The 26,650-nt window shown below is 41.9% G+C and overlaps 1 protein-coding gene across 2 annotated transcripts; it reads left to right on the plus strand.

The window, feature by feature from the left end:
• Positions 1-1,792: 1,792 nt before the first annotated feature.
• Positions 1,793-23,990, plus strand: LOC120059082 (glycoprotein-N-acetylgalactosamine 3-beta-galactosyltransferase 1-B-like). Of its 2 annotated transcripts, none has more exons than XM_039007872.1 (6): positions 1,793-2,066; positions 4,317-4,467; positions 13,533-13,686; positions 13,956-14,117; positions 14,336-14,838; positions 22,994-23,990. In XM_039007872.1, the coding sequence occupies exons 2-6, from the start codon at positions 4,387-4,389 to the stop codon at positions 23,342-23,344; spliced, it is 1,251 nt and encodes a 416-aa protein (XP_038863800.1). In that variant the 5' UTR covers positions 1,793-2,066; positions 4,317-4,386; the 3' UTR covers positions 23,345-23,990. The 2 variants fall into 2 exon arrangements, with proteins under 2 accessions (XP_038863800.1, XP_038863801.1); XM_039007873.1 differs by lacking the exon at positions 1,793-2,066 and adding an exon at positions 2,528-2,780.
• The last annotated feature ends 2,660 nt before the right edge of the window (positions 23,991-26,650 follow it).

The following is a 26,650-nucleotide window of genomic DNA, read 5'->3' on the forward strand; positions in this document are numbered from 1 at the left end:
ATCAGACACTTTCTGTCCAAAAATGATGCAGAAAAAACGTATCCATGCTTTTGTCACATCTAGGTTAGACTACTGCAATGCTCTACTTTCCGGCTACCCAGAAAAAGCACTAAATAATCTTCAGTTAATGCTAAACACGGCTGCTAGAATCCTGACTAGAACCCAAAACTTTGATCATATTACTCCAGTGCTAGCCTCTCTACACTGGCTTCCTGCAAGGGCTGATTTCAAGGTTTTACTGCTAACCTACAAAGCATTACATGGGCTTGCTCCTACCTATCTTTCCCGATTTGGTTTTGGTATTGGTTAATATTTAACAGATATTGTGCCTCAATTGTGTGAGTGCGTGCACACGTGCGCGAGTGTCTGATAGAACAAGATTTCCTCATCTCGTCCACATAGGCTAGCCAGGCACTGCCTGTTTGCTGTCCCTTCACACAAGTTTAGTCTAGAAGCCTATTACCTTAAAATATCAGATATGCAAAGTGGAGGCTTTTGAACTGAGAGGGACATGCTGGAAAAAAAAATATTGATAAAGGCATGCACAGTCAACAGGTTTTCCAGTCATTTTAATCAATGAAATACCTACATTTATTTAGAAGAATATGACTTTTAATACTGTCACGAACCGGCTCGAAGCCCGTAACAAAAAGGGAGACAACGTGGAGATAAGGAATAACAAAATATATTTATTATCTAAGGTAACCTAAATGCAATTAACAATGGTGTGTGTAATCAGTAATCAGTAGTGTAAGTGAGTGTTTTGCATGCATAAATGTGATAATGAGGGGTGTTGAAAGGTGCCAAAGCAAACAAACAAAAGGCCACAAAAATACCACAACAAAATCTATGCAGCCTGATAGTATTTGCACAATTCTAACTGACTTTGGTATAATTTACAGAACCAGACAAAAGTTATAAAAAAACTACTCATTCAAGGGTTTTTCTTTATATTTACTATTTTCTTCATTGTAGAAGAATAGTGAAGACATCACAACTATGAAATAACACATATGGAATCATGTAGTAACCAAAAAAGTGCATCTACGGGATCGGTGTCCCTATACCGGGACAGTGGAGCTAACGTGCGCTAATGTGATTAGAATCGTGCAAATACTACCAGGCTGCAGTTATTTACCCAGAAGTTCTGAGTAGGCTATAAAGGCCTAGTTATAACTGCAGACACATAGGCCTATAAAGATACGTAGTGTAGGCTACTAATCTCGTTAAAGTATTTAAAAGTCATATTCTTCTAAATAAATGTTGGTATTTCATTGATTAAAATGACTGGAAAACTTGTGTGAAGCGTTTTATTGTTTTGAATTGTTAGATACTACTGCACTGTTGGAGCTAGGAAAACAAGCATTTTGCTACACCCGCAATAACATCTGCTAAATATGTGTATGTGACCAATAACATTTTATTGGATTTTATTTTTCAGTTGCTTCCTGCATCCTGGATACATCCTGCATCCTAGGCAAATGGTTGTATCTCTGTTATTTTATCAGATCTGGAACGCACCCAATATACTCACGAGTATTTGTTTTTGTACTGTTTTTGGCTTGAACAATGTGAAGCGCAGATTCACTGATCTACAAATTATCATGCATTGCGAACAAGGTGATGCGCAGATTCACTGATCTGCAAATGATTGTCCACTGCGAAATAACTAACCTGCAAATCGTTTTTTTAAATGATCTTTACCGAGGCTGCAAAAATCTGTAATTCTGCGCAGCGTCTCGCACATTTTGATCCTCTCAATCTAGGAGCGTGGTTTCGGGAAGGAGGCGGGCTCTTAGGTCAAACGCGATACACTGTAATGCTTAAACATGTGGATTTTACAGTGACGTTAGTCATGCTGTCGTTTATTTTCTGAGCGGTTGTGTACATAAAGACCTTTACAAACTTCAATACTGGACTGACCCACTGTGTGATGGTGTAATGTTATATGCCGTCCTTTAGTCTCGAAATTCATCAATTCATTGTAGGCTAGGTTGCACTCTCAATGTGGAGGTTGCTTTCCATCTTCTCGTCAACAAACTCTGGTCTCTGGTCAACAAACACAGGTAATTATTATATTTTGGGACACAATAACTGATGATAAAATGTATTGACGGGGAAAGATGATATTGGTAACACGCGTCACTGTTATGTTGTCGTGGTGGTCGCTGTAACATTGTATCAATTTATCTTCTCCAGTCATTAGGACTAGTCCAAATTCTCCCCCACCAGGAGATTTAGTCTAGGGAAGACACGGGGTAGCTTGCAAACTGTAGTATACAATGTTACCATTGTGTCATTGTGTTTAGACATGTTTTTCAGTGCAGTACAGCAGGCAGCAGAGGGGGTACAGACAGTGTAACCTAGTCTGTCTGTTAAGGGGTTATATAAGCTTGGCCTATTTAGTGTAAATAATTAACTTCCTGGTCCATGATTAGAGGTCTCTAACCTCCATATGTGCTAAAGTGAGCTTGTTTATCTGAAAACTAAGGGTCTCTGTATTTCCATTGCACGTCTGAAATGTCTTTTGAAATTGAACTTCTAGTCAATGGACCGGATTCTAGTAAACTGGCCACTCCTGTTTGCGCTTTCACTCTTGTAGTTTCACTCTCATCTAAAATAAATTAATCCAACAAGAGCATACACCTGGGTGATAAGATTGCATGGACTCAAGTTTCCCGTACTGGGCATATTCCATTGCTATCGGCCAACTGATTTCTCTAGACGAAGACTACAGAAAAGCAAGGTTCCTGACACACCTCCAGTGTGTACTTTCACAGGTAGTTGGGCTGAGCTGTCATGATTCATGCAAAACAAACAATTTACTACTTAAAGGGCAGTTCCGCCACTTTTCAACAATTCATTATCTTCAGCACAATACCAGTTTATACATATGTGAACATTTTGCATTTCTATGATCTGTGTTTAAAAAGATGAGAAGAAAGTTCCTCAAATTATTCTCTGAGACATCACAGGGCAGGGTTAAAAGTAAGAAAATCACTGTTATTGAAATACTTAACTTTTTGGGGATGGGGGCAGCATTCAGAATTTTGGATGAAAAGCGTGCCCAAAGTAAACTGCCTGCTACCCAGGCCCAGAAGCTACGATATGCATATAATTGGTCGATTTGGATAGAAAACACTCAAAAGTTTCCAAAACTGTTAAAATAATGTCTGTGTGTAAAAACCAGAGTACAAACATGATAAAAATCCATCCAGGAAGTGGGATTTTTTTATGTTTGTAGTTTTCTATTGAATGCCATTACAGTATCCATTCACTTAGGACTCAAATTGCACTTCCTATGGCTTTCACTAGATGTCAACAGTCTTTAGAAATTGTTTCAGGCTTGTATTCTGAAAAATGAGGGAGTAAGACCACTCTGAATGAGTGAACCCTGCAGTGTCCCAGAGGTTTTTCATGCGCACGACCGAGAGCGCACCTTTCTTGTTTACCTTTTATATGGACGACGTTATTGTCCGGTTGAAATATTATCGATTATTTAGGCTTAAAACAACCACAGGATTGATTATAAACATCGTTTGACATGTTTCTACGAACTTTACGGATACTATTTGGATTTTTCGTCTGCATGTTGTGACTGCCTTTGAGCCTGTGGATTACTGAACAAAACGCGCAAACAAAACTGAGGTTTTTGGATATAAAGAGGGACTTTATCGAACAAAACAAACATTTATTGAGTAAATGGGAGTCTTGTGAGTGCATCCATATGAAGATTATCAAAGGTAAGTGATTAATTTTATCGCTATTTCTGACTTGTGTAACTCCTCTACTAAACTGGTAACTGTTTGTAATGATTTGTCCACTGGGCGCTGTTCTCAGATAATCGCATGGTATGCTTTCGCGGTAAAGCCTTTTTGAAATCTGACACCGTGGTTGGATTAACAAGAAGTTTGGATTAACCGATGTATAACACTTGTATGTGTTATGAATGTTTAGAATGAGTATTTCTGTTTTTGAATTTGGCGCTCTGCAATTTCACTGGATGTTGGCCACAGACCCTAGTGAGGTTAAACTTTTGATGATGTCATTGGGTAAAACTTTTTAATTTGAATTTTTTCTACAAAATGTAGAAATGTACCGTTTTCACATACTTGATGTGCACACTGGCATTGTGCTGGAGAGTTGGAAAATGATGTTTAAAAGTGGTGGAGTTGTCCTTTAAACCATTCAGACATTTATGATTAACGATCAGTTGGTTTCTGGCTACGTGAAGGAAACTTTTTTTGAAATTATTGTTGCTTCTAGGTGGTTATCTTGTCTGCCTATTCATCCCTACTGTTCTCTTTCAATCTCAGACAGAGATGCTGTGATCATAGTGACAAGGAGGAACTACTAGAGACGAGGAGAGGGAGGGAGGAAGTCACCATGAAAGGCCTGAGTGGCTCCAGATGCTGCTTCTACATGGGTTTCTTAGTGGGAACCCTCAGCCTGTACTTCCTGCGCCAGGTGGGTTAAAGGGAAATGGAAACACTAGGCTTCAGAACACCAGCTAACTGTAACTGTAAATCGCCATATTGGCATTGTTGCATCATCTGTAGGAGAGTTTTGGAATTCCTGAATTTATTGAGACCATGACCTCTGCGTACATTAATGAGCATTATTTGCTGGTGTCAAACCATAAATGAAAACATAATACATATTTTGAAAGCTGAGAAACAGCCCTTTCAAACGACATAACATGCAATACAGATGTAGGATCTTAATTTGAGCTAGTTTGCTACAGCAGGAAATTTGAATTATTATGTGGATTATAATTAATGAAACATTTTTGTAGGGGTTGACACATTTTATGTTAGGGCAAATCAAGTCTGAACATTTTAAGTGGAAATTACACACTTTAGAAGCCCTTTTAAACTTTGAATACACTACAAGTTTGCAGGAAAATTCTCATCAACAAAAGTGATCAAACTAAGATCCTACATATGTAGCAGCACATCAATCAAATGGTAATCAGTCAAGAAAAAACACCTGTGAAAATGCGTAACGTATATGCTTTTTCCCCAAACAACTGCCATTTACACAACTTCCTAATGAATTTAAAGAAAAAAGCGTACTGATAATTTGAAATCATGATAGTGATAGCTTTTACTGTGAATGAGTTACAGACATTTCACTGACTTGTTACACTATTATTGCACTGTCCATGCAACTTATTATGTGACATGTTAAGCACATTTTAACTCCTGAACTTATTTAGGCTTGCCATAACAAAGGGGTTGAATAAATAATTGACTCAAGACATTTCAGGTGTTAATTTTTAATTAGTAAAACATTCTAAAAACATAATTCCGCTATATCGAGATATGTAGCTATGTAGTTACCTAGCTAGCTATATAGGGATGATACATTTTACAGGTAAAATAGCAATCCTGCAGCAGCCCTCTCTTCTGTATGACTGGCTAGCTAGCAAGGTAGCTTCATATCTTAACTTAATTACTAGCCAGTTCATGTTATCTAGGTCTAGCTCATACCTAATGAAAAATGCTCTTCAAAATGTCAAGTATGAGTATTTTATTTTGTACAGTTATCAATGAAAACATTTACATCAAAAAGACAAGACAGGAGAAAAGCTAAATCAATTAGGCTAGCTAGCTACCTTGCCTTGTTTTATCTGATTGTCTACTCGGCTTGTTATCAACATTTCATTTCACAGACTTAAATTGGAAATGTAAATATTATAATTACCAACATAACTAATTGTATACAGTTTCTTAAATGTAATTGTCTTGATCTAAATGACAGAGCATTCGAAGTTATGAGAAACCTTTCAGGTCCACTAGAAGCAAGGCGCCTCCTGGTGGCAGGATTCACTTTCAGTCTCTGTGCCAAAACTCACAATTTTCTCACTACTATCAATGTTTACTAAGGCACTTCAACATAGCACTACCCATACCTCTAAGAAACATTGTTCAAGATCAGAAGACAAAAAATAAAGATGTTTAAATGTTACAAGCCCATATTTAGTATTAGTGGATTGAATACATCTCTTTGTTTAGCTTTACTTCCTGAAGTGTTTCCAATATTCTAGTGGCTCTATAGCCCTGTAATTAGTATTCATGTAGCCCTATACAGCTGTAATTACTATTCAAGTAGCCCTACCTACAGTTGAAGTCGGAGGTTTACATACACCTTAGCCAAATATATTTAAACTCAGTTTTTCACAATTCCTGACATTTAATCTTAGTAAAAATTCCCTGTCTTAGGTCAGTTAGGATCACCACTTTATTTTGAGAATGTGAAACATCAGAATAATAGCAGAGAGAATTATTGATTTCAGCTTTTATTTCTTTCATCACATTCCCAGTGGGTCAGAAGTTCACATACACTCAATTAGTATTTGGTAGCATTGCCTTTAAATTGTTTAACTTGGGTCAAATGTTTCAGGTAGCCTTCCACAAGCTTCACACAATAAGTTGGGTGAATGTTTTCCCATTCCTCCTGACAGAGCTGGTGTAACTGAGTCAGGTTTGTAGGCCTCCTTGCTCACACACACTTTTTCAGTTTTGCCCACACATTTTCTATGGGTTTGAGGTCAGGGCATTGTGATGGCCACTCCAATAACTTGACTTTGTTGTCCTTAAGCCATTTTGCCACAACTTTGGACGTATGCTTGGGGTCATTGTCCATTTGGAAGACCCATTTGCGACCAAGCTTTAACTTCCTGACTGATGTCTTGAGATGTTGCTTCAATATATCCATATAATTGTCCTCCTCATGATGCCATCTATTTTGTGAAAGTGCACCAGTCCCTCCTGCAGCAAAGCACCCCCACAACATGATGCTGCTACCCCCGTGCTTCACAGTTGGGATGGTGTTCTTCGGCTTACAAGCCTCCCCCTTTTTCCTACAAAAATAACGATGGTCATTATGGCCAAACAGTTCTATTTTTGTTTCATCAGACCAGAGGACATTTCTCCAAAAAGTACAATCTTTGTCCCCATGTGCAGTTGCAAACTGTAGTCTGGCTTTTTTATGGTGGTTTTGGAGCAGTGGCTTCTTCCTTGCTGAGTGGCCTTTCAGATTATGTCGATATAGGACTTGTTTTACTGTGGATATAGATACTTTTGTACCTATTTCCTCCAGCATCTTCACAAGGTCCTTTGCTGTTGTTTTGGGATTGCTTTGAACTTTTGCACCAAAGTACGTTCATCTCCAGGAGACAGAACGCGTCTCCTTCCTGAGCGGTATGACGGCTGTGTGGGCCCATGATGTTTATGCTTGCGTACTATTGTTTGTACAGATGAACGTGGTACCTTCAGGGCTTTTGGAAATTGCTCCCAAGGATGAACCAGACTTGTGGAGGTCTACAATTATTTTTCTGAGCTCTTGGCTGATTTCTTTAGATTTTCCCATGATGTCAAGCAAAGAGGCACTGAGTTTGAAGGTAGGCCTTGAAATACATCCACAGGTATACCTCCAATTTACTCAAATTATGTAAATTAGCAGAAGCTTCTAAAGCCATGACATCATTTTCTGGAATTTTCCAAACTATTTAAAGGCACAGTCAACTTAGTGTATGTAAACTTCTGACCCACTGGAATTGTGATACAGTGAATTATAAGTGAAATCATCTGTCTGTAAACATTGTTGGAAAAATGTGTGTCATGTCATGCACAAAGTAGATGTCCTAACCGACTTGCCAAAACTATAGTTTGTTGACAAGAAATTTGTGTGAGTGGTTGAAAAACTAGTTTTAATGACTCCAACCATATGTAAACTTCCGACTTCAACTGTATACACTTGTAATTACTCTTCAGGTAACTATAAAGACCTGTAATTACCCTAAAGGTAGCCCTATACACCTGTAATTACTATTCAGGTAGCCCAATACACCTGCAATTAATTTTCAGGGAGCCATATAAACATGTAATTAATATTCAGGTAGCCATACCTATACACCTGTAATTACTAGTCAGGTAGCCATACCTATACACCTGTAATTACTAGTCAGGTAGCCCTACCTATACACCTATAATTACTAGTCAGGTAATCTTACCTATACACCTATAATTACTAGTCAGGTAGCCCTACCTATACACCTATAATTACTAGTCCAGGTAATCTTACCTATACACCTATAATTACTAGTCAGGTAGCCCTACCTGTACACCTATAATTACTAGTCAGGTAATCTTACCTATACACCTGTAATTACTAGTCAGGTAGCCCTACCTATACACCTATAATTACTAGTCAGGTAATCTTACCTATACACCTGTAATTACTAGTCAGGTAGCCCTACCTATACACCTATAATTACTAGTCAGGTAATCTTACCTATACACCTGTAATTACTAGTCAGGTAGCCCTACCTATACACCTATAATTACTAGTCAGGTAATCTTACCTATACACCTGGAATTACTAGTCAGGTAGCCCTACCTATACACATGTAATTACTAGTGAGGTAGCCATACCTATACACCTGTAATTACTAGTCAGGTAGCCATACCTATACACCTGTAATTAATAGTCAGGTAGCCATACCTATACACCTGTAATTATTAGTCAGGTAGCCATACCTATACACCTGTAATTACTAGTCAGGTAATCTTACCTATACACCTGGAATTACTAGTCAGGTAGCCCTACCTATACACCTGTAATTACTAGTCAGGTAATCTTACCTATACACCTGTAATTACTAGTCAGGTAGCCCTACCTATACACCTCTAATTACTAGTGAGGTAGCCATACCTATACACCTATAATTACTAGTCATGTAATCTTACCTATACACCTGGAATTTCTAGTCAGGTAGCCCTACCCATACACCTGTAATTACTAGTCATGTAATCTTACCTATACACCTGTAATTACTAGTCAGGTAGCCCTACCTATACACCTGGAATTACTAGTGAGGTAACCATACCTATACACCTGGAATTACTAGTGAGGTAGCCATACCTATACACCTGTAATTACTAGTGAGGTAGCCATACACCTGTAATTACTAGTGAGGTAGCCATACACCTGTAATTACTAGTGAGGTAGCCATACACCTGTAATTACTAGTGAGGTAGCCATACCTATACACCTGTAATTACTAGTGAGGTAGCCCTACCTATACACCTATAATTACTAGTCAGGTAATCTTACCTATACACCTATAATTACTAGTCAGGTAGCCCTACCTATACACCTATAATTACTAGTCAGGTAATCTTACCTATACACCTATAATTACTAGTCAGGTAGCCCTACCTGTACACCTATAATTACTAGTCAGGTAATCTTACCTATACACCTGTAATTACTAGTCAGGTAGCCCTACCTATACACCTATAATTACTAGTCAGGTAATCTTACCTATACACCTGTAATTACTAGTCAGGTAGCCCTACCTATACACCTATAATTACTAGTCAGGTAATCTTACCTATACACCTGTAATTACTAGTCAGGTAGCCCTACCTATACACCTATAATTACTAGTCAGGTAATCTTACCTATACACCTGGAATTACTAGTCAGGTAGCCCTACCTATACACATGTAATTACTAGTGAGGTAGCCATACCTATACACCTGTAATTACTAGTCAGGTAGCCATACCTATACACCTGTAATTACTAGTCAGGTAGCCATACCTATACACCTGTAATTATTAGTCAGGTAGCCATACCTATACACCTGTAATTACTAGTCAGGTAATCTTACCTATACACCTGGAATTACTAGTCAGGTAGCCCTACCTATACACCTGTAATTACTAGTCAGGTAATCTTACCTATACACCTGTAATTACTAGTCAGGTAGCCCTACCTATACACCTCTAATTACTAGTGAGGTAGCCATACCTATACACCTATAATTACTAGTCATGTAATCTTACCTATACACCTGGAATTTCTAGTCAGGTAGCCCTACCCATACACCTGTAATTACTAGTCATGTAATCTTACCTATACACCTGTAATTACTAGTCAGGTAGCCCTACCTATACACCTGGAATTACTAGTGAGGTAACCATACCTATACACCTGGAATTACTAGTGAGGTAGCCATACCTATACACCTGTAATTACTAGTGAGGTAGCCATACACCTGTAATTACTAGTGAGGTAGCCATACACCTGTAATTACTAGTGAGGTAGCCATACACCTGTAATTACTAGTGAGGTAGCCATACCTATACACCTGGAATTACTAGTGAGGTAGCCATACCTATACACATGTAATTACTAGTGAGGTAGCCATACCTATACACCTGTAATTACTAGTGAGGTAGCCATACCTATACACCTGGAATTACTAGTCAGGTAGCCCTACCCATACACCTGTAATTACTAGTCATGTAATCTTACCTATACACCTGTAATTACTAGTCAGGTAGCCATACCTATACACCTATAATTACTAGTGAGGTAATCTTACCTATACACCTGGAATTACTAGTCAGGTAGCCATACCTATACACCTGTAATTACTAGTGAGGTAGCCATACACCTGTAATTACTAGTGAAGTAGCCCTACACCTGTAATTACTAGTGAAGTAGCCCTACACCTGTAATTACTAGTCAGGTAGTCCTACACCTGTAATTACTAGTCAGGTAGCCCTACACCTGTAATTACTAGTCAGGTAGCCCTACCTATACACCTGTAATTGCCATTCAGGTAGCCATACCTATACACCTGTAAATGCCAGTCAGGTAGCCATACCTATACACCTGTAATTACTAGTCAGGTAGCCATACCTATACACCTGTAATTACTAGTCAGCTAGCCATACCTATACACCTGTAATTACTAGTCAGCTAGCCATACCTATACACCTGTAATTACTAGTCAGCTAGCCATACCTATACACCTGTAATTACTAGTCATGTAGCCATACCTATACACCTGTAATTACTAGTCGGGTAGCCATACCTATACACCTGTAATTACTCTTCAGGTAGCCCTACCTATACGCCTGTAATTACTCGTCAGGTGGCCCTACCTATACACCTATAATTACTAGTCAGGTAGCCCTACCTATACACATGTAATTACTAGTGAGGTAGCCATACCTATACACCTGTAATTACTCGTCAGGTGGCCCTACCTATACACCTGTAATTACTCGTCAGGTGGCCCTACCTATACACCTATAATTACTAGTCAGGTAGCCCTACCTATACACATGTAATTACTAGTGAGGTAGCCATACCTATACACCTGTAATTACTAGTCAGGTAGCCATACCTATACACCTGTAATTACTAGTCAGGTAGCCATACCTATACACCTGTAATTACTAGTCAGGTAGCCATACCTATACACCTGTAATTACTAGTCAGGTAATCTTACCTATACACCTGGAATTACTAGTCAGGTAGCCCTACCTATACACCTGTAATTACTAGTCAGGTAATCTTACCTATACACCTGTAATTACTAGTCAGGTAGCCCTACCTATACACCTGTAATTACTAGTCAGGTAGCCATACCTATACACCTATAATTACTAGTCATGTAGTCTTACCTATACACCTGGAATTACTAGTCAGGCAGTCCTACCCATACACCTGTAATTACTAGTCATGTAATCTTACCTATACACCTGTAATTACTAGTCAGGTAGCCATACCTATACACCTGGAATTACTAGTGAGGTAACCATACCTATACACCTGGAATTACTAGTGAGGTAGCCATACCTATACACCTGGAATTACTAGTGAGGTAGCCATACACCTGTAATTACTAGTGAGGTAGCCATACACCTGTAATTACTAGTGAGGTAGCCATACACCTGTAATTACTAGTGAGGTAGCCATACACCTGGAATTACTAGTGAGGTAGCCATACCTATACACCTGGAATTACTAGTGAGGTAGCCATACCTATACACATGTAATTACTAGTGAGGTAGCCATACCTATACACCTGTAATTACTAGTGAGGTAGCCATACCTATACACCTATAATTACTAGTCATGTAATCTTACCTATACACCTGGAATTACTAGTCAGGTAGCCCTACCCATACACCTGTAATTACTAGTCATGTAATCTTACCTATACACCTGGAATTACTAGTGAGGTAGCCATACCTATACACCTGTAATTACTAGTGAGGTAGCCATACACCTGTAATTACTAGTGAGGTAGCCATACACCTGTAATTACTAGTGAGGTAGCCATACACCTGTAATTACTAGTGAGGTAGCCATACACCTGTAATTACTAGTGAGGTAGCCATACCTATACACCTGGAATTACTAGTGAGGTAGCCATACCTATACACATGTCATTACTAGTGAGGTAGCCATACCTATACACCTGTAATTACTAGTGAGGTAGCCATACCTATACACCTATAATTACTAGTGAGGTAATCTTACCTATACACCTGGAATTACTAGTCAGGTAGCCATACCTATACACCTATAATTACTAGTGAGGTAATCTTACCTATACACCTGGAATTACTAGTCAGGTAGCCATACCTATACACATGTAATTACTAGTGAGGTAGCCATACCTATACACCTGTAATTACTAGTGAGGTAGCCATACCTATACACCTGTAATTACTAGTGAGGTAATCTTACCTATACACCTGGAATTACTAGTCAGGTAGCCATACCTATACACCTGGAATTACTAGTCAGGTAGCCATACCTATACACCTGTAATTACTAGTGAGGTAGCCATACACCTGTAATTACTAGTGAGGTAGCCATACACCTGTAATTACTAGTGAGGTAGCCATACACCTGTAATTACTAGTGAAGTAGCCCTACACCTGTAATTACTAGTCAGGTAGCCGTACACCTGTAATTACTAGTCAGGTAGCCCTACACCTGTAATTACTAGTCAGGTAGCCCTACACCTGTAATTACTAGTCAGGTAGCCCTACCTATACACCTGTAATTGCCATTCAGGTAGCCATACCTATACACCTGTAATTTCCAGTCAGGTAGCCATACCTATACACCTGTAAATGCCAGTCAGGTAGCCATACCTATACACCTGTAATTACTAGTCAGGTAGCCATACCTATACACCTGTAATTACTAGTCAGGTAGCCATACCTATACACCTGTAATTACTAGTCAGCTAGCCATACCTATACACCTGTAATTACTAGTCGGGTAGCCATACCTATACACCTGTAATTACTAGTCGGGTAGCCATACCTATACACCTGTAATTACTCTTCGGGTAGCCATACCTATACACCTGTAATTACTCTTCGGGTAGCCATACCTATACGCCTGTAATTACTCGTCGGGTAGCCATACCTATACGCCTGTAATTACTCGTCAGGTGGCCCTACACCTGTAATTACTCGTCAGGTGGCCCTACACCTGTAATTACTCGTCAGGTAGCCCTACCTATACACCTGTAATTGCCAATCAGGTAGCCCTACCTATATACCTGTAATTACGGTACTCTCTCCTTGTATTGTTGTTACTGTTGACTGTACCTACTGTATTTTGTATGCCTGCTATGGTATTATGATGTTATCAGTCAGTAAACTTAGTTGAACTTGAATCACGTCATCTTTATTTGTAAAAACAGGTGTGGTTCGATATGAGCATGGAGCCCGCTGTGCTGGGAGAGGGCCAGGACAGCTCAGTAGCAGCGTTGTCGAAGGAGAGACAGGCTAGTGACAGTAATATCTGGAGGATGGAAGGAGCAACCCTCATCAACCTCAACCACCCACACCACACAGGTATACAGGCCCAATAAGACACAGGACCTCTTCAGGTTAAAGGAAATGAACTTCCTCTGAAGTTTCTCATAACTCTGTGTGGAAGTATGAAAGGTGTGTGTTGTGTATTTTAATATAGAAAATAGATCTCTTTGCTGCCACAAAGACACTTCATTATTGAAATAGGCTCTTTCCAAAACATCCATACATCTCCCCATAGAAATATGAATACTATACAGTGTCTCTCTTCCATCAATTAAAGTTGTTTCTAATTTGGCTATGGTTTTCAGGTGAGGACAGTCACGTGGCAGATGAGCTGTACCGGAAGGTGCGCATCCTGTGCTGGGTGATGACTGGTCCCAGTAACCTGCAGACCAAGGCCCGCCACGTAAAGGCCACCTGGAGCCGCCACTGCAACGTGGTGGTCTTCATGAGCTCTATCGACGACCCAGGTAGGTACCCAGCCAGGTAGCCTAGAGGGCAGAGAGGCGTGCTGGTTCGAGGGTGGCCGGTTCGAATCCCATGACCAACGGTAAAAATCTGGTTAAAAGTATCCTAGATGCTGTCTCCTGCTGTTGTGCCCTTGAGCAAGGCACTTAACCCTAACTGCTCTCGATCCAGTGTTGGTGAAATGTAGGAAAATGGGCAATAAAGCATTCTTCTTCTCCAGACTTCCCCACAGTGGGGCTTGGCACGGGGGAGGGCCGCGACCAGCTTTACTGGAAGACCATCCGGGCCTTCCACTACGCCCTGGAGCATCATGGGAATGATGCCGACTGGTTCCTCAAGGCGGACGATGACACCTTCGTAGTGGTGGACAACCTCCGCTGGGTCCTGTCCAATCACACGCCCGAGGAGCCCCTCTACTTTGGCAAGCGCTTCAAGCCCTACGCAAAGCAGGGGTACATGAGTGGCGGAGCAGGATATGTGTTGAGTAAAGAAGCTCTCAGGAGGTTCGTGGAGGGGTTCAAGACCAAGGTGTGTACCCATACCACCTCTGTGGAGGACTTGGCTCTGGGACAGTGTCTGGAGAAGATGGGTGTTCTGGCTATGGACTCGAGGGATACTCTGCAACGGGAGACGTTTCATCCATTTGTTCCCGAGCATCATCTGACAGGGAAGTTCTCCAAGAGCTTCTGGTACTGGAGCTACTGCTACTACCCCATCGTAGAGGTCTGTCCTTTTGTTGTTACTTGTTGGCTTTCAGTTTCACAGATTATTCAAGTGGAACTGACAGCGTTTTAACTACTTTGCAGATATGAAACAAATAGACAATCATAATATCAGTCAAAAATATCAAATTCCCAGTTTATGCTACAAAACAAACTTTATAAGAGGTTTTAAGAATAGGGTCTATTTGACTCAACATTCAACATTCCAAGCTAAAAACACGGAGCCTAACATTGGTTAGATAGCTAGCTAGCTGTTAGGAGGATGTCATGTCATTGGAGGAGTGGGTGAGTGACTGGCTTATTCCCCACATATCATTTTTCGGTTGCTATACACAGCTAGTGATGCAGGTGTCATTTGGTTAGCTAGCAAGAACTTGAACGACTGTTGTCCAGTTAGCATATCTCTTGTGTTCGCAAATTCACTCTGGCTATTTACCCCAATTTCAGAGCAATCTCGTCTGAGTGCGCCAGGGCGCAGAATAACTGATGAATTTAGCAACACCCGCTGAATATGACCGGTGTCAGTAAACATAGGCAAAATAATAGCTAGTCACGAACGCTCCAGGTAACATTTAAACAAGGTGCAGAAGGATGAGTAGGCTACAATTCCCTATTGTTTATCAGTGCAATTTTTATGGCCAACTACCTGAAAAAGTTTGAGAGGGTTTATCAAATGTTCCTTCGTTAAATTTTAGCCCAACTTGACCTGGCTAGCATTAGTTCTTGAGCTTGTTGTTGTTGATGTGCATAACTGAGGGAGAGAGAGCCTACCTTTTCATGGTTGTTTGATCAATAGGACTGTACAGTTCCCAAATGTTAGAGGACTGTGATATTGACATATTTGCAGAAATCCATTCAGGTGTATTTTGTGGCTTTTGGCAAATGTGTTCTAATGATCTAAAGTTGCGCAGTTGCAATGATGAATGTGAATGATGACAAATGCACCTCCGCTTTCCCACTCTATATTGCTATAGAATTTTCACAAATGCCTTAGTATACGTAACACATGGAAACTATGTTTGATGTATTTGCTACTATTCCCCCTATTCCGCCCCAGCCATTACCATGAGCCCGTCCTCCCCAATTAAGGTGCCACCAACCTCCTGTGACACCAAGTGTTTTTGGTCTATTAAAGGGTGCGGGTAGTGCATCTTTTGACCAGGGCATCAGTCTTACACAAACCCTGTTGGTGCAATAAATGGTATATTTACATTTATTTTCAATGAACAAACGGCCTGAATATAAACTACATATTATGTAAAGGATATCTCACAGTGAATGACAATATTAATGAATGTTGGTTCTACTTCACCTTTCAGATCGTCAGTATCGTTGGAAGTGTGGATTATATCCCTCGTGCTCCGTGCAGGTCCAGTAATAATAACAACAAAGTCACGCCGGTGACGTGACAGCGTGGGAGGACGTCCTCCCACGGTTCATATAAAACCGTACCTCAGACCACACACGGTCTCTTATTTCTTCTTGCAAAGTTAGCTTAGCAATATCACGTAAGTTGACTGCTCCACTGCTCCCGTTGTTTTGGGATTGCATCTTCCCAGGTAGCGGTACGATAAGCTAAACTCTATGTGAGTTGTGTGTACTGTCGGTCTGTCACCAACAGCCTGTGACCTGTGGGTCAGAGCGCGAAATTCGCCCTCCAAGGCTGTGTGACAGGTCTCCCCTACCTATCCCTTTTATCTGAGGATATCGGGCTTCCTTGTCTTGTGTGGATTTAGCCCACCTGCTAGGGTGTGTGTGTTGGCCACCGCACTCTGATGCTAACCTTGTCAAGATATCCTCCACTGCTGTGCTCATTATCGAGGCCACGACTATTTAAAACTCAAACTGGTCACTTCCCGAGATAACCGCGTCCAGAAAGGTTGTTAGCCTAGTCAGCTATAAGACGTGAGATTCGGATTGCCTCCCCTAGGCATCCCTCTCCCCTGGTGCACTATATTACCAAAAGTATGTGGACACCTGGTCATCAAACATCTCATTCCAAAATCATGGTCATTAATATGGAGTTCGTCCCCCCCCTTTGCTGCTATAACAGCCTCCACTCTTCTGGGAAGGTGTTCCACTAGATGTTGGAACATTGCTGCGGGGACTTGATTCCATCCAGCCTCAAGAGCATTAGTCAGGTCGGGCACTGATGTTGGTTGATGTAAGGGAATTCTGCCCTATGTGCACACAAGTAACCACAGGAAACTTCTTTGATCAGAGGTTAGTTTGTTTAATAAGGATTGCAAGCTGGATTGCAACCCGGAGTATACACTTACAGTAATTTGCAAGTAACACACTCAGCACAAAATATGGTGTTTTCCCTTTTTATCCCCTACTGAGGATCACCCCGACCAGGGTGAGGTCATTTAACTTTAATACCATATAAGGTCATAATTAATAGTTGCTAATACAAAGATGTCTCTGCTAGGCGGAGTTCAGTTTATTGTTATTTGCAGTTAGTTCCCCAATCCTTCTTCCTTCTATTGTTATCATGTGCGCCACCCGGGGTCTCCCGGGTGGCGCAGTGGTCTAGGGCACTGCATCGCAGTGCTAGCTGCGCCACCAGAGTCTCTGGGTTCGCGCCCAGGCTGGGCTGGGTTCGCGCCCAGGCTCTGTCGCAGCCGGCCGCAACCGGGAGGTCCGTGGGGCGACGCACAATTGGCATAGCGTCGTCCGGGTTAGGGAGGGTTTGGCCGGTAGGGATATCCTTGTCTCAGTATGTAAAATGTAATAAAATGTATGCACTCTACTGTAAGTCGCTCTGGATAAGAGCGTCTGCTAAATGACTAAAATGTACTGTAAATGTAATGTGCTACCAGAAGTAAGACTGGAACATCGTATCAACAGGAACTGAAAGTATAGTTCCAACACACAGACATCTGACTTTTGTACAGTTGACCTTTTCATGCACTTACAAAGTCTCTACCACAGATTCTTAATCTCAAGCTAAAGCAAAACATTAATCATTGTACTTTTGTAATTACAGGTGTTCCTATAATGTACAGATATTATAAAATTCCTTTCAGTGATTAGGCCTGGCTCGCAGTCAGCCTTCCAATTCATCCCAAAGGTGTTCGATGAGGTGCAGGCCAGTCAAGTTCTTTCACACTGATCTCATCAAACCATTTCTGTATGGACCTCACTTTGTGCACGGGGGGGGGGGGGGCGGCATTGTCATGCTGAAATAGGAAAGGGCCTTCGCTAAACTGTTGCCAAAAAGTCGGAAGCACAGAATCTTCTAGAATGTCATTGTATGCTGTAGTGTTAAGATTTCCCTTCACTGGAACTAAGGGGCCTAGCCCAAATCATGAAAAATAGCCCCAGACCATTATTCCTCCTCCAAAATGTACAGTTGGCCCCGTGCATTGGGGCAGGTAGTGTTTTCCTGGCATCAGCCAAACCCGGATTTGTCCTTCGGACTGCCAGATGGTTCAGCTACTCATTGGACCCTATGATCACTCGGCTACGCATGCCTCTCCCTAATGTCAATATGCCTTGTCCATTGCTGTTTTGGTTATTGATTATTGTCTTATTTCACTGTAGAGCCTCCAGCCCTGCTCAATATGCCTCAGCTAACCCTCTTGTCTCACCTCCCACAATGCAGTAACCTCACCTGGTTTAATTGATGTCTCTAGAGACAATACCTCTCTCATCGTCACTCAATGCCTAGGTTTCCCTCCACTGTATTCACATCCTACCATACCTTTGTCTGTACATTATGCCTTGAATCTATTCTACTGCGCCCAGAAACCTGCTCCTTTTACTCTCTGTTCTGAACGTACTAGACGACCAGTTCTTATAGCCTTTAGCCGTACCCTTATCATACTCCTACTCTGCCTCTCTGGTGATGTAGAGGTTAATCCAGGCCCTGCAGTGCCTAGCTCCACTCCCATTCCCCAGGTGCTCTCATTTGTTGGCTTCTGTAACCGTAAAAGCCTTCGTTTCATGCATGTTAACATTAGAAGCCTCCTCCCTAAGTTTGTTTTATTCGCTGCTTTAGCACACTCTGCCAACCCGGATGTCCTAGTTGTGTCTGAATCCTGGCTTAGGAAGGCCACCAAAAACCCTGAAATTTCCATCCCTTACTATAACATTTTCCGACAAGATAGAACTGCCAAAGGGGGCGGAGTTAGCCTACAGAGTTCTGTCTTACTATTCAGGTCTGTGCCCAAACAATGAGCTTCTACTTTTAAAAATCCACCTTTCCAGGAACAAGTCTCTCACTGTTGCCGCTTGCTATAGACCAGCTTCTGCCCCCAGCTGTGTCCTGGACACCATATGTGAATTGATTGCCCCCCATCTATCTTCAGAGCTCGTGCTGTTAGGTGACCTAAACTGGGACATGCTTAACACTCCGGCCATCCTACAATCTAAGCTTGATGCCCTCAATCTCACACAAATGATCAATGAACCTACCAGATACAACCCCAAATCTGTAAACACAGGCACCCTCATAGATATCGTCCTAACCAACCTGCCCTCCAAATACACCTCTGCTGTCTTCAACCAGGATCTCAGCGATCACTGCCTCATTGCTTGTGTCCGTAATGGGTCTGCGGTCAAACGACCACCCCTCATCACTGTCAAACGCTCCCTTAAACACTACAGTGAGCAGGCCTTTCTAATCGCCTGGCACAGGTATCCTGGAAGGATATTGACCTCACTAATTTGATGAATCAGTATATTACATAAGAAATATTTCATATTTTATAGTTTTTTTCCTTCACATTCTGAGCTGAGAGAACACTGCATCACCATGATGCTGGGCATGCATGGCTGTTTCTCTTCTGGAGCTGAACTACAAGTAGAAGATGGTCATGACCTGTGCCCCACCTTCCTAGGCATTGGCCACCTGCGTGAGGCCCTTACTGACCCCTGCATTAACTGCACCATCCTTCCTGTGAAGGTGAGGGAAGTGTGGCTAGCCAGAGTTGAGGGCCTGGTTTTCACAGATAATTTACCAGTGTCCGGCGTTGTTCGCCAGGACCCACCCAGGGCCACCAAAAGAGGGAAATCCCACAAAACCGATGGTGCCCCCTTGGTGAAAAAGTCCCAAAAAATAAGAGCCTCACTCGGAATGTCAATTCCCTATCCTCTGAGATAGAGCAGCTAAACATGATTTTGCCTTCCTTCGAGCCCCCCTGAGTCGGGGCCCTATAGCACTCCCTCCAGAGGACTCAGATAGCCTTGATGATGACCCGCTTTCCACTCGGGCATCCAACCGGCACTTAACTCACCAGGATGATGAAAAGCCCAACATGGCGAAGGGGGTGCCAACTAGTGTTGTGGACCCATTAAGCATCTACGCTAAAGATAGGTCAAAGGAGACATTCCGAGGCTCTGATCACACTGAAGAAGAAAGCTCTGATTTACTACGCGCTGTCCTGTCCTGTGTACTGCCTTAGCTAGGCTAGAGCTTGAGGACCCTCAAGCCACAGCCCCTGCAGCTAACCTGTTCTTTAAGAAGGCCCCAGCAGCTACACCATTCAGTGTGCTACTTTCACCGGCTTTTCTTATGGAGCTTCAGAGATGCTGGGCCGACCTGCGGGCTCTCGCCCACCATGGCAAGGATAGTACGATGCTATCTGCCATGTGCGATGCAAAACAACATGGGCTGGACCATATGCCTAAAGTGGGTGAATGCATAGCAGACACTGATGCTCTCCCCAGATGAAGCCCTGAAGGTTGACACCTGCTGCCCCAGACGTCAGTGCAAGGCCACAAAGGACCTACTGTCACGAGCCTACGACACAGCGGCCTGCATGGCCCACATTGAGAACTCTCTCTTTCTCTCTCTCAGTGCTTACACTAGCACAGAACAGGATGCTCCAGCCGGAGCACGCAGGCCTGGACCTCTGTAAACTGAATGACGCATCTCTTCAAGTGTTTGCGTTCATGACCAGAGAGCTAGGCAGACTGATGTCTACCCTAGTGATGACTCGTCGCCAGATCTGGCTCGCCCAAGCCCCAATGTCCAATGACTCCAGACGGATGCTGAGAAATCTCCCAGTGGTCCACATAGTGTTCTTCAGCCCCGTGGCTGAGGGGCCCATTTGAAGGTAGAAAACAGCTGAGTCAGGCTACACCACTGTGGAACTCACAGCCCAGAAACCAGGCATCACAGAGTTATGGCAGAGGGAGGCCTGATGCGTGTGAACCTCGCCGCTCTCACACGCCCTTGACCATACCACCAGCCTAACACAGGTGCTCACCAGCCCCAGACGGTCATGCAGCCCCCCCCCCCCCCCCCCCCCCCAGGCCCCAAGAGCTGCCGGGGCCGTGGTAAGCCCCCCAACCCCACAAACAGGCTTGGGGGCAGAAACTGAATGGCGATTTACCCAGCAGAACCTGACCTACTGGGCATCCTACTCCTCAGACCCATGGGTGGTGATGACCCTCTCACAAGGGTACAGGCTGTAGTTCCATCACTAACTCCCACCATTCTCAGGGGTCAGAATGACTTCAGTCACATTCCCCCTGAAAGCTTGCATCCTCAACCAGGAGATTACATCTCTCCTGGAGAAGGGCGCGATCACAAAGTAAAAGCATCAGAATAGCAAGATGGCTTTTACTCAACCTATTTCCTGGCTTCCATCCAGTTCTGTATTTAAAGCGGTTCAATGTTTTCCTAAAAGTGCTCCCCTTTCACTTGTTGCGGACGGTCAATGTTCTTCGGGCTGTAGCCGCAAGGGAATGGTTCACGTCCGAGGACGTTTACTTTCACGTTCCTGTGTTACCGGAACACAGGCGTTTTCTGTGGTTCGCCTTCCAAGACCATGCATACCAGTTCACTGTATTCAGCCTCTCCCTGGCTCCTCGCGTCTACACAAGATGTGTGAGTGCAGCCCTGAGCTCCCTCCACCTACAGGGGATCAAGATCTTTCCTTATCTCGATGACTGGCTCATCTGCGCCCCCTCTCCCAATGCTCCAGGGCAGTGATTGGGGACATTGCTCTGTGTAGGGTGTCGTCTTTTGGATGGGACATTAAACGGGTGTCCTGACTCTCTGTGGTCACTAAAGATCCCATGGCACTTATAATACGATTAGGGGTGTTAGGGGTGCTAAATTCCCTTTCTGGCCCTCATACTATCACAGTCACCTAATCATCCCCAGCTTACATTTGTCTCATTCATCCCCCCTCCTGTCCCTTGAAACTATTCCCCAGGTTGTTGCTGTAAATGAGAATGTGTTCTCAGTCAACTTAGCTGGTAAAATAAGGGTAAAATAAAATAAATAAAAACTCTTGCGAGTGTGCAGCCGAGAGCACAGCGCTGACACTGACCCACGTCATCGTACTGGGTCTTACCGTGAACAACGAAAATAGCAACTTCACACCAAGCCAAAAGGTCACCTTTTATTGGCATGGTTCTGAACTTCCACACGATGAGGGCATGTATAATACCTCAGTGTGTGGACAGCATTCATCTTCTTCTGCAACAATTCCTGTTGAATGCGTTGGTGAAGGTACGAACGTTCAACAACTGATGGGCATGTTCGTGGCGACCGTACTGACGGTCTCCAAGTATTCGTAGAACCATAGTTACATTCGTAACTTCTGATTGTCTGTCCCACTGAGTCTTTGGCCCTGGTTAGTACAGCTTCAAAATAAATACATCAATTACATTGATGCTGAAGTGGATGATTGCAGTAGAGATAAAACTCTGTCAACAATAGGAACATTTGCCAATTTGTTACAGATAATAGCGCTAGTTTGTGCTTTGCAATGCAAATGACAAGTCTATTATGAGTCTGTCAGACAGAGACCATCGAGACACACGGCAATACAATTAGGGTTAAACAAGCGTATTTGTGGTGGAAACACAGCCAGTGTCTCTGCTGTTCGATACCAAGGTAGCCTATTTCCAAATGGTTATCAGACTGACAGTCAAAAAGGGGCAATGAGATTTTCATAGTACCCAAGATACTCAAAGCCATGTGAAATAGACAGTGAACACCACAATAGTCAGGTATAAATTCAAGCTGTTGAATTGAATATACAAAAATCCCTGATATTTTTAAGGGTGCGATTCGGAGCCTTGGTTCCTGTATCCCGCTCTGCCAACAGATAAAGGGAAAGGCCATGTAGTACGTTTTAGAATACTGTGTGTGTGTGTGTGTGTGTGTGTGTGTGGTGTGTGCTTTCCTTCACCAGGGTCCCCGGTGCTGCTCAGACCTGGCAGTATCCTTTCACTATGTGGATCCAGAGCTGATGTACACACTGGAGTACTGGACCTACCACCTCCGTGCCTACGGCTACAGGTACCGCTACAGACCTCCACTACCCCAGGGCCTGGTGGAGCGGCTGGCCCAGACAGAGAGGCCTACAGTGGGTACAGCTGGGAGAGGGAGAACCCCAGCTGGTATTACTGTTGGTGGTGATGGAGACCAGTCCAAAGCCGAGTCCGGGGCAAAACCTTTGTCAGACAAAGGTGGGAAGGAGACATTGGGTAAAATCCCCATTGACAACAACAGGACTGAAGTCACACAGGAGAGACATGGGTGATTCTCTCTCTATGGGTTTACATGTGTTTTTGGAACGGGAATGTGCAGTGTATGGACCAGGATGGGGCAATTCCACTTAAATTCAGTCAATTTAAGTTTACTTCCTGAATTGACTGAATTGAAGTGGAATTGACACATGAATAATGAAATAATGAAAAAATGATTACCCACATAGTGCACTTATGGCCAGTTCCACCACAGTGCAGGTTTAATTGATTATGGGGATTTTATATATATATTTATCTTTTAAGTGAGTCCATATACTGTAAATCATTTAACTTGAAAGTCTTAACTGTTTTTATTTGATATCTGTTGCTATTTAATATGATATTCTGTTTCAATTGAAATAGTATGCCATTACTTACCATTCATCTATATCCAGTACTAGACAGCTTATTACATTATCGATTTCCAGTACTTGACAGCTTATTAGGTGTTACGCACGCCTCTTTCGTTACGCTTGATAACTTGGTACAATAGGCTGTGATGCCCTTTGGAATGTGTATTGCACCTGTTACTTTTCAGCGCATAGTTTAAAACTTGCATTGTATTTGAGGTTTAAAAATGCTTTTGAAGTTTTTAATTTCCACTTTGAAAGTTCAGACTTGATTTTCCCTTACGCAAAAATGTATCAACCCCTACAAAAATGTCCATTAATTATAATCCACATAATAATTCAAATTTCTTGTTGCTACAGGATTATTTTCTTGCTGTAGCAAACTGGCTCATTAAAATCCTACATCTGTAGATGCTTTGAATGTCATGATGATTGTAAAATGGTTGATATGGTTGGAATAACTTGGCTTCTTTCTTAACGGTGGTTTTTAAGCCATTTACCTTGTTCTCTGGTTTCGTTGTCTTTTTGGGAGGTCGAAGAGAAGATTTCATATCTACCTTAATTTTTGACACAAAACATTGACCTGTATGTTTTTCAGCTGGAACGAAACAAGCTATTTAGGGTGGGATCCAATCCGATTGCCAGTTATTGGCATTGCGGCTTTTAAAGGCAATTTTGTTTACCATGAATGGGATCTCTGCGAAAGCGGGAACATTGCCTTTGAAAGCCGCAATGCCTATAACCCGTGATTGTATTGAATCCCAGCCTTAGTATACATCATATTACCTTTTGTACTGTATACTCTACCAGTATAATTGGTGGCAGCTGTATTTCCATAGTCTCTTTTTCCATTTGATAAGATATTACAGTTGTGATATGACAAGAAGTACAAAGCTGGGTTAAATTAATATTTTAATTTACAACAACAAAAAAAAGTGTTTTATCTTGAACTTTTGGAGAAAAAGAACCCACTATGTTAAGGAAATAGATCTTATCAGATGTGACTGATTTTTTTTGTGACAATACATGTTATATACAAACTGTATAGTTATTAGTTACTATGACAATCCATCTGGAAAGTTACAGTAATATGTTGGTTTGGTCAGTTTAAATTCCATTGACGTTTTCGGAATACTTTGTTTTGTAAAATATATCGTTGCTCTTCTGTATTGTATAATAATATCTCCAATCTTCTGAAAAGGGATGTTGCCTTAGCTGGATGGTAGAGATGGGTCCAGATGAATGTCTTGTCTATAACCCACGACGAAACCTAGATCAAAACAGTAACAGTGGATGTACACTATGATACATTTATAATCAATAAAGGTTCATAAATGTGTTTTTAAAATAGTATTATAGTTTTATTTAATTCAACATGAAATATGAGCTGGACCAAAGCTGTTCATTTGAGTGGAGGCCTACAGAGAATTGTCCTGCACAGCAGGAAATGCAAACTTGTAGTATATTTGAGTTTTAAAAAGGCTTCAAAAGTTTAATTTACACTTTAGAAATTTCAGATTTGATTTGCTAACTAAAAATGTATCAACCCCTACAAAAATGTCCATTAGTTTTAATCCACATAATTCACATTTCCTGTTGCTGCAGGATAATTTTCTTGCTGTAGCAATCTGGCTCAAATTAAGATCCTACATCTGTAGATGCTTTTGATGTCATGATGATTGTAAAATGGTTGGAATGACTTGGCTTCTTAACGATTGTTTTTAAGCCAAGCAAACTGGCTCAAATTAAGATCATGCATTTGTAATTAACACGTGCATGGAAATCAGTATATAATATAATAAAATGCATGCAGTCTACTGAGTGACATGGGAGAGAAGATGCCTTACACACACACACACACACACACACACACACACACACACACACACACACACACACACACACACACACACACACACACACACACACACACACACACACACACACACTCACCTCAGTCTGCACTTGTTAAAGAATAGACCTCCTTTTCTTGTTTCCGGGTACACCTCCTTCCTCAAAGGACGCATGTTACCTGTAAGACAGAGCCCACACTGAGTGACTTAGCTGAAAAGATACTGTACATTTTCTCCATTGTACATTGGATTACTATAGAGGTATAGATACCGTAGACTAATTAATATGATCATGTATGCCACTTAGCCAAAGCTTTTATCCAAAGTGACTTAAAATACAGTATGATCCCTGTAGGAATTGAATCCATGGCCTTGGTGTTACTAGCACCTCACTCTTATCAACTGAGCCACACAAGCTGAGTTGCAGAGGATCATTATATAGACTATATTCTCATGTATGTGTAGCGGATTTGATGGACTACGTCTATGTTGTTGATAAAACATGTTTACTGGAGAACTGAGACGAAGTAGAGACTCTGGACAGGGTGGATGAGGTTTAATTAAATGCAATTTATTCAGAGGTAAAGATATCTGAAATAGCGTGCACGGACCCTTTCATCAAGCTCAAATGGAACTATCCGAAAGAAGCCCAGATAACAGAGTGCATATACATTTTATACAGTACAGAAAGTAGGTTGAGTCTGGAAGTTCTGGTCCTCTGGTTGGTTCTGATGAGTTGGGCGAGGTCTCCTTCAGGCCAGTATCACTGTCCCATTGGCTCTGAGTAGAGTTCTTTGTCTTCAGAAATGTTCAGCTAAAACAGGAGATTAGGTGTGTGCGTAGATGTTCCTATTTTGACATTTCTGTGTGTCTCTGTAAAATGTTCAGACTGAAGAGGAGTTTTTGTGTGTGCGAAGATGTTCCTGTCTTATCTGTGTTTATGAAAGGTTTACGTCAGCCCTCTGTCCTTGGGTATGTGTGTGTCTCAGTTTCTCGTGATATGCAGTACCAGGCACCACTTTTCTTATCAGTCTTTATGAAAAGGCCTGTGTCAGCCATCTGTCTCTGGGTGTGTGAGAAACCCTGCTTAGAAAGAAGTTAGTTATAACAATGTAAT

This window comes from Salvelinus namaycush, chromosome 14 (genome assembly GCF_016432855.1).
Source record: "Salvelinus namaycush isolate Seneca chromosome 14, SaNama_1.0, whole genome shotgun sequence".
Taxonomy (NCBI): Eukaryota; Metazoa; Chordata; class Actinopteri; order Salmoniformes; family Salmonidae; genus Salvelinus; species Salvelinus namaycush.

Bases quoted from the DNA above. Each gene is read 5' to 3' on its own strand.
- LOC120059082 (XM_039007872.1), top strand. From the start codon at position 4,387: ATGAAAGGCCTGAGTGGCTCCAGATGCTGCTTCTACATGGGTTTCTTA. The intron at 13,687-13,955 runs GTATACAGGCCC...TATGGTTTTCAG, and splicing joins CAACCACCCACACCACACAG to GTGAGGACAGTCACGTGGCA. The intron at 14,118-14,335 runs GTAGGTACCCAG...CTTCTTCTCCAG, and splicing joins GAGCTCTATCGACGACCCAG to ACTTCCCCACAGTGGGGCTT.